We start from the raw sequence: 9574 nt of genomic DNA on the forward strand, positions 1-9574 counted from the left end.
CATGAAAACAGCTGCCACACGGAACGATTCAAACTGCCACCACATGGTAGCTGTAACTTATACATTGTCTCAAGGAATGAAACAAGTTAGATCTCAGAGTGTGATACAAAGCATGTGCAGAGCAATCCCATACTTGCCCGGTGAGAAGCAAGAGCCATTGCTTACTGCCAGGTGAGTGCATAAAGCAGGGATGGGAAACTTCCAGTGGCTGTGAGGGCGCAGCCACTGGAAGTTGCCCCACTGGACCCCAACTGGGGACACATGCCTGCTACTGCCGAATATGCTGTTGCCAGGAAAAAAGGCTTTGGTTTGCCACCGAATTTCAACTACAGCTAGAAAAAGGGGCTGTTTTGCTTTAGGATAGCCCCTTTTCGCCATTCTGGCCACCACACTACTGAACTGCAGCTCTTTTCTTTTAAAAGGAGGCTTTATTCCCACCCACCCCAGTCACTCCAGCCATAGGTACATAGGAAGCCGCCTTGTATTGAGGCAGACTATTGATCCATCTATCCCAGTATTGTCAACACTTACTGACAGCTGATCTCCAAGGTTTCAGGCAGGATTCTTTTTCTGCCATTCTTGGTTATGCCAGGGGGATTGAAATTGGCACCTTATGCATGTAAAGCGGGTGGGTGCTTTGCCACTGAGCTCTGCCCCCCCCCCTAAATTTTTGGAGGCGTGGTGGGGGCTTTGAGGCTACAAAAAGGGCCACGGGGACCATGCCTAACAAGAGCCATGCTGAATCAGATCAAGGCTCCATCTAGTCCAGCCCTCTGTTCACACAGTGGCCAACCAGTTGTTGACCAGGAATCCACAAGCAGGACCTGGTACGATAGCACCCTCCAACCCATGTTCCCCAACAACTAGTGCATACAGGCTTACTGCCTCAGATAATGGAGGGAGCACATAGCCATCAGGGCTAGTAGCCATTGTTAGCCTTCTCCCCTTTTAAAGCCATCCAAATTGGTGGCCATCACTACATCTTGTGGTAGTGAGTTCCATAATTTAACTATGTGCTGTGTGAAGAAGTACTTCCTTTTATTTGTCCCGGATCTATCACCAATCAGCTTTGTGGGATGACCCTGGGTTCTAGTATTTTGAGAGAGGGAGAAAAGTGTCTCCCTCTCCACGTTCTCCATACCATGCATAATTTTGTTCACCTCTGTCATTTTTCTCCTTAGCCTTCTTTCCCCCATGCTAAACAACCCCAGCTGTGTAACCTTCCTTTACAGGAGAGATGCTGTGGCCCCATGATTATTTTAGTTGCCCTTTTCTGCACAGTCCGAAAACAACTAATTCATAGGATCCCCTTTCATCTTAAAGAGCATATGAATGTGGTACCTACACCTTGTGTCAAATCATTAAAACTGTGGAATAAAAAGCAGAATATAACGCTATGAAAGTGGTATGTGGAATGTGGCCCAATGGTTATCAGTCCACTTCAATACCACTATAAAGCAGTAGTGTAGATCTAGCCTTTCACTTAGCGGTTTGAAAATTGTGGCTTGAGATGGGGCAGTTTAGAGAGGTAAGATAACAATAATCCAGCCATCCTGTTTGGTGTGGGAGAGGAAGTTCAAGGGGAATATAAGTAGTAAAACAGAAGGCCATCTTTTGTTTAAGCTGCAAGGACCCTGTTGTCTCCAGCATGCTTCAGTTGTCAACTGGGCAGATGGATAGCAGAAAGGTCCATGACTTTAACCACTTCCAGCTTTTCTAAAGCATGTGATGGGGAAAATATGGTTCAAAAGCTGTAGAATAAACTCATCTCTACACATTTGTTAAAGCATTAATGTATATTTCACTCAGGTGCAGTAAATCAGTATATCTGGGAAATCCCGGAAAGGTCTGGTCCCAAAGCAGGGGAATCTGATTGTATCCCTTGGGCATATTATTCAACTGTGGATAGAGTTAAGGTAAGCTCTTAATGGCTGTGATCAAATTTGTTCTCTTTCCAAGACACTTCTAAAACAACTGATGGGAACTGGAGGGACACAGGTGACCTTTTTTTAAGGGGAAGGCACTGTAAATTGGGTATCTGCTCCCCGTTTTTAAAAGCTCTTTAAAGTTCTTTGTTTGGCAGTGGCAGTGGACCATTTTGGCACAAGCCAACTTTCAGAGATAAGATTTATAATGGATACAAATAAGAGGGTAGAGTAAGTCTGAGAGTGTCATCACATGGGAAAAAGTCACGTTTGCTTACCATCGCTTCTCCACCTGCGCGTTTGTCCCTCATTACTTCTTCTTTTGAAAGAGGAAGTAAACCACGTGCATGTGGCCCGTTCAGTGGGCCATTTTGACCGCACTGCTTCTACTGCACTGGGCAGGAGTTAGCGGCAACTTCCATCTCAAAAAATAAGTTGGACTTAGTGGGGTGTTCTTTTGTGTTATGAAGAAGACTAGAAGGGTTCAGAGGCATGTGGTAAGCAGATGACATTGTGAGAGGGACCCACAAAAATTCGTGAGTGCCTAGTAATGAGCGTGCAATAACACGCTCGTCTGATGGAGCTCTGCGCTAGTTGCATTCCGGTCCCATGTTAATCAATGACTTAACTTAGTCTGGATCCAACCCATTAATTATACATTTAGTAATCTTGTTTCTTGCTCTCAGTTACTTGATGCAGGGGATAATATTATTTTTGTGCTTTCAGGATCTCTACAGTGCATTAATTGGGACACTGGCAATCTGTCGCTGGAAACCACTTCCACGTTCACATCCAATTTTATCAAAACAGTTTGCTCTACTTTTTATGGTGTTTGATGAAAATATGTCTTGGTACTTGGATGAAAATATCAAGAACTATTCTGCCAATCCAGAAGGCGTGGACAAAGCAAATGAGGAGTTTATAGAAAGCAATAAAATGCATGGTATGTTTGTATGTGAGAGGAATATTTCTAACACTCAGAATTACAAGTCATGAATCAGTCCTGGGGGATGTCATACAACCATCTCACAGCAGCCGAAATGGCACCCTATAATCAGTAATGGGCACCCTTTCCATATTCATCCTTTGATGCAAGTAAATTGTGGTTTAGGGTCGTGATGGTGTTCTTGGGTCCATAACAGCTCAATCCTATATATATCTACAGAAAGGTAAGCCCCACTGGGTTCAATGGGACTTGCTTTCAGCTATAGGATTGCTGCCTTTCTCTCACAGAAGCTGGGTTGCAAACATCCTGCCAGCTTCACTTCCTGTGCAGATTTCATTACCAACTGTTCTTGAATATTTTTAGCTAGTATCCAATGTTGCCCCAGTGCTAGCACTAACAATGTTGTGCTAGGGTAACCCAATCCCATTTGCTAGCACCCACTTCTGCTCTGAGCATTTGGACATTATAACAACAAATGATCACACAACGCACTTATTAATTAGTTTATTTATTTCTTTTTCCTTCCCCCTTCCCCCCCCTTTTCTTTTGTTTCTCCCCCTAAAATTATATTGACCAAGTTTTCTGTAACAGCTGATTAAACCCCAGTTGTTAAGGGACTGTTCTAGTTTCTGTTATATCTCAATTTTTTAAAAACCCCAACAACAACTAGTGTTTGCTAGAGAAATGGGGGAAATTTCCCCCATTACACTAGCAAGAATTAGTTGTGTTGCACAAGCATTGGTTTATACTAGCACCGCCCTTGTTATACGTAAGTAATCTTATGCAGGCGCGGGATAGTTTTAACATAGGCATACTTTGCTTGTAGCCACATTGTATCATTGGTACTATATCCTATAGTAGTTGTGTGAATAGTATATTAGGAAGACAATGTCCAGGCTAGATGGGGATGATGGGAATTGCAGTCCCCAATCTGGTGCCCAGAAGACTGGACTAGTCAGTTGTGAAGAGAGTTCACTGAAGAACAGCTTGCACTTGTGTTTTCAATATTTCAAACTCTTTCTCTTAGCCATTAATGGAAAATTGTTTGGAAACTTGCACGGTCTTACTATGCATGTCGGTGATAAAGTCAGCTGGTACTTGATCGGAATGGGGAATGAAGTAGATATGCACACAGCACATTTCCACGGCCAGAGCTTTGATTATAAGGTAATTACTACTATTTGTGTTCCTGCCTTTTATTTTAAAACTGGAGGAAAGGTACACATTTTGGAAATGGTATTTTATTTTGGTGCGTGTGTGTGTGTATGTATGTATGTTTGGTTGGGGGATTGATTTACTTTAACAAATCCTTTCTCTTACAGGTAATGGTAAGTTGGTGGGAGGGGGGAGTTAGAATGTTTATCTCTTTGAATGGTATCTTCTGATTCGTTGTTGAATTTTCATTGAGAGAAATGGTCACTGGGTTTTTCTTTGCAGATTAGATAAGGACTGGCTGTCAGTGGGGTCTGATTATCAAATTGGGGCTCTAGATTTGGGGTGGTAGTTAGATTTCCCTGGGTGGTGGAGGGAGGTATATTTATTTTAAAATCTGATTATTAGGAAAGGAATTAACAAAACATTACAACATTTATTTTAGCACCATGAAGCTTAATTTGTACTAAAACATCCTTATTCTTGTAAATAAAGTTTTCAATATTGTTTTGTTACGTTAAACCACACCTTTCACAGTCTTATTTGCTGAAAATAAAAGGGTAAAAGAAACCACAAAGGAATGAAGACAAAGGCCACAGCTAGACCTAAGGTTTATCCTGGGATCATCCAGGGTTCGCCCCTGCCTGAGCACTGGATCCCATGTGTCACCTAGATGAACAGGTTTGACCCCTGGATGATCCAGGGATAAACCTTAGGTCTAGCTATGGCCAAAGGTTGGGGATATACCTACTCTCACAGAATGGTGTTTAAAGTTCCCTCTTAAAAGGAAGAGGGTGGTTACAGCATAATACAGGATAGAGGTATCGTCACAGAGGATGGTGATGCCACAACCGCCTTCTCCCATACCAGACTGCCCAGTTCTTAAAATGTTCTGGAGAGACCCTTCTTTGAGACTGCTGCCTTCAGAGGTGTGTTTGGTGATGACCCGAGAGGGCGATTTCGGTGGCTGCTCCCAGGCTGTGAAATTCACTCCCAAGGGAGGCTAAGGACAGATCTATACCAAGCAGGTTATAACACTTTGAAAGTGGTTTGAAAGCAGTATATGGAACGTGTCATAGGCCCCAACAATACCGTTATAAACCATTATAAAGCCGTAGTGTAGATCCTGCCTAGGTTTGCTTCCTCCTTGCTGTCCTTCTGATGGTAGGCAAAGTATGTTTTATTCAAGAAGGCCTTTGGCCTGTATGAGGGTCTGTTGCATTGGGTGAATCAGACCAGTGGCTCCTCTAGTCCAAGGAAGCCCACTTTGGCATCAGCTCCTCGAAGGATTCTGGCCAGGATGTTTCCCAGTATCTGCTATCCAAGATAGTGGGGATTGAACCCAGTAGCTTACCCCTGGGATACAAGTGGCTCACCTCCTTAATAGAATATGCTTATTTTGGTACACTGAAGCCAAGATTTAGCCCTTGTGGGCCTTTTTGCAAAACATAGGTTGTGTTTTGCTGCAATGTTTATATCTACAAAGAATGGCTATATCAGTCGAGTAAGTGCCTTAACAGCCCATCAGCTCCCAATGGGGTAGGTCTGGAAATAGTTATGGGCCAGGTCTTTCTATCTTCATTCATATGAAAGGCAACTTTTGAGAGAGGGACAAAGGGTTAAGGCACTTGTTCTTGGCCTTAGAGCTGCATTGGCTACAGGCAAGCACATTGGGCATTGCCTGCAATGCTGGAGACACACACTAATTCCACTCACTCTGTTCATATCTTAACCACTTCAACCCTGTTCAGAAGACACCTTAAACCATGGTGGTTTAAGGTGTCTTCTGAACAGGGCCATAGAAAGTTAGTGAATTCCCCATGGAAGGAGGAATCACTTTCTCCCCATACTGCTCCCTCCCCAAGAGCAGGTTGCTTCCCTTCCATTCTGTGTGATGAGGAAGTCGCTGATTGGGAAGAAGAGCTTTTCCCTGCTTGGGGAGAAGGACAACATCAGGGGCACTTCTGAAGGCCGTATCAAGCCCATTGCCAGAGGTTCACAATGCCTGGGTTAAGGGCTACAGGCCAAACTTCTCAAAGTGTTCTGCTGGCAACCCCATTGTCACAGCCAGAGTTTTACCTCTCAATTGGCATGCTTGGGGGGTATGGGTGAGGCTAGATTTGGTACACCTGATGATCTCTAATATAGATGGTTGACTATACATTGAAATGTGGGGGAGGCAGGTGGCACAGTGGGTAAATAACCACAGATGTTTAGCTTACCAGGCTTTGGCAAATGACACTAGCTGAGAATCTCATGCACCAAAGTAATTGGTTAAGGGCAGGGCTGGACAGCATATCATCATCCTGATGTTTTGGCCTACAGCCCTAGCCAGTGCTGCCAAGGGCACAGAATCATGGGAGCTGTAGACCAAAACATCTGGAAGGCCACAAGTTGCTCACCCTGGATTAGGGTGGTGCCCAAACAAGATAGTTTTATAGCAAGTTAGTTTTCATTCTTGACTGTTGTTAATAAAAAAAGGAAAGGACTTCAGACCACCAGTCGCGCAGACATCATTTTGGAAAGATGCAACGTCTTAGACATTTCAATAGATACCTTGTGCAACTCTTTATATTTGTTATAACTTCATCACTACACTACTGAATGTGGTCATTTAATCAGTAAAATAACCTCTTGTACTCTAAAGAATTGTTTAAAGTTTTGCTTAACTGATGAAAACAGTTAATATATTAAATTATATCACTGGCATTTTTTAGATAGTTATAAGTGTTTTCTACGCAAAGCCATTCAAACTTCCAAAGAAATACTCTCAATTCACAGGGAAGTACTCAATGTGACACTATTACTAGCATAGATTATATTGGGTTGGCATAAATAACCCTCTAGCGCAATGCCAGAAGTGCTTGCAGACACAATGGGAAACTCGCTGCACGAGCAAGACCTATTGGCATTGCTTTAGAGGTTGTTTACAGTAGTGCAATGTAATTTATATTAATGGTAACGTCACACTGGATACTGCCCATTAGATGTCTTTCTTCCAATTAATTAGTAAAGCATTGTACGAAATCCTTTAACTGATAGAGTGGTTGTTTTGTTCTTATGCTCCAAAAGCTCACCAGAACTTTTCGGGGAGATGTCTTTGATCTATTTCCTGGGACATTCCAAACTGTTGAAATGGCACCAAACAATCCCGGGACCTGGTTACTGCACTGTCATGTCACTGACCATATCCTTGCTGGCATGGAAACTGTCTACACGGTCCTTCCAAAAGAAAGGTAAGTAGTAACCAATCTACTTTGAGAAAAGATGTTGCATTTTCAAGGCAACTACTAAGTAGAGGTGCTAAGATAGGAGAGGAAGACATACCAGTGGAAGCCTTATGAAATAGCGGGTAATATTTCTAGCCTCATAAGTAGAGGCTCTTAGTTTAAGTTGGATTTCATATACGTAGCTGTTTTTGAAGGAATTTTGATTGACCTCAAAATCAAATTTGGATCCACGTGAGCATATATTCGCTCTATTCTCCAAGAACACTGAGCCCACTGTAAACAACTTTATACCACGCAGTCTGGCTCTGCTGCTACAGGCCTATCTGAAAAACTATAATTGTGCCAACAAGCTATGGAAATATAGCACCTCTCCTGCATCAGAAGAGCTGAATGGTGTCATGCAGTGCCAGCTACAGGATTGGAATGCACTCATTGGCTCAGTTTGGGAGACACATTAAGTCAATGGTGGACTATTTAATCAACCGTTGATAAAAATAGTCCCCCATTGACTAACGTGTCATCTGTCAGGCAAAAACCACACTACAATAACCAATGGAGCTAACCAACAGTTTCCAGAGTTGTTTTTCTGGTTATCCTGTCATGTGATGGGCTCCGTTGATTATTTTCCCTACTGACAGAGTCGCGAGGCAAGAGCGGCAGAAACCATGGCCTCTCAAGCCCAGTGGTGCTCCATCGGCAGGGGAAATATCCCGGTGCCAGCAAGCGCATGGGAAGCCTGGTTCGGGCTGCCCCTTGGCTCCCTATATGCTTCCTGTCATGGACACATGCTGTCCCTGGGTGGGGCATCGCTGGTCGCAGCGCTCCACGTGTTCCCCGGCACATGCATGTCCTTTGCCACCCCCCGATCCATCTGGGGATAGAAGGAGCCCCATCTCCCATCTCCCTTCACCCTCATCTCCATAGCAACAGGGAAGGGGGTGGCTACAACAACACTGCCCATTGCCCTGTTGCTATGGAAATGGTGGTGAAGGAGTGTGCAAGAATCCAAGCTGCTGCTCTGACCAGCAGGACAGATTCTTCCGCATTGTGTCCCTATTCCCTATTCACAAGAACAGAAGGGGAATCCTTTGCTGAGGCAGGCAGATGCTTCTGCATCTGATTCCCCACATCCCTCCTGCCTCAGCAAAGGATTCCCCTTCTGTTCTCGTGAATCGGGACAGGCTGCGGAAGAATCTGTCCTACCATTTCCATAGCAACAGGGCAATGGGCAGTGTTGTTGTAGCCACCCCCTTCCCTGTTGCTATGGAGATGAGGGTGAAGGGAGCAGGGAGACCTATGATCATTTGATTTCTCTGCTCTCTACTTTGAAACTAAATAGGGACAGAAGAAGCAATGCGGAGACAAATGATACCATCTCAGCAGAGAAGTTGTCTTTGTATCCCTCCCCTTTGGGGCCATGGCAACAGGGAAGGGGGTGGCATTGCTACAGCTGCCCACTTCCCTGTTGCCATGGCCCCGAAGGGGAAAGATGCATTGATGCTGAGCTATGTGATCCCCCCCCAGTGAGTGATGACGTTGCTTGGCGATGACGTGTTCTTTGCCAGAGGTTGCAGCGGGGGCGGTACATGTTTCTCTGCACACTGCCGGTGTAGAAGCAAGAGGCTTCAGAATGGTCTCATGTGCCGGAGCATGCAATCCAGCCTCTGGCAGCGGCCACGGCTCATCCTTCACAGTGATCATTGCCCGAGAAAGAAGCCACGGCGGAGCCATCTCTTTTCTGGACAGGAGATGGGACTGATCCGTCTCCACATGGCCATTGCTTGGCAATGGGCGTGAAGCATCTCCACGCAGTGCATCTCTCCTCCCTCCTCCCCACGGAATGGTGGTGCCCTGGGAAGGTAAGTGGTAACTAGCACTGCCATTCAGTGGGGAGGGCCGAGAGGTGTGTGTGCATGAGGAGAGACAACTCCACGCAGCAGCACTTCTGTCTCACCCAAAGGTACCCCAGAAATAGCCATCTGTGGAGTGGACTATTTCCACTCCATGGACTATAGTGTTGTTTGAACGCACCCATTTTCTGGCTACTTTGCTCATCTATCTATGGCTACAAAATGCAAAATAGGATGACAGTCATTGACTTTAATTCAAAAAGCCTCCTTCCCCCACCTTTTTTGGTGCCAGTATCAGAGACTGAGGAAAGACAAAGAGATTCACCAAATAACTTCCACAAACCTAGTTTCTAAGGCATCCTGTGCATATTAAGGCCATGCTGCCACCACACCTATCAATTACAATCTTTACCGGAAGTTTGTATAAAATATATTAGGGATGTGGGCTTTCACTGTTATAGCTGGGCAGGT

At 44.6% G+C, this 9574-nt stretch overlaps 1 protein-coding gene across 2 annotated transcripts in view; it reads left to right on the top strand.

The window, feature by feature from the left end:
* The window catches only part of CP (ceruloplasmin), a 36801-nt gene that overhangs the window by 26209 nt on the left and 1018 nt on the right, over positions 1-9574 (top strand). For both annotated transcript variants that reach the window (XM_063132079.1, XM_063132080.1), the window contains exons 15-18: positions 1810-1916; positions 2652-2868; positions 3899-4038; positions 7096-7259. In XM_063132079.1, the coding sequence (XP_062988149.1) occupies positions 1810-1916; positions 2652-2868; positions 3899-4038; positions 7096-7259 (628 nt within the window). The remainder of the gene's footprint in view (positions 1-1809; positions 1917-2651; positions 2869-3898; positions 4039-7095; positions 7260-9574) is intronic.

Source organism: Elgaria multicarinata, chromosome 8 (assembly GCF_023053635.1).
Source record: "Elgaria multicarinata webbii isolate HBS135686 ecotype San Diego chromosome 8, rElgMul1.1.pri, whole genome shotgun sequence".
Lineage (NCBI taxonomy): Eukaryota > Metazoa > Chordata > Lepidosauria > Squamata > Anguidae > Elgaria > Elgaria multicarinata.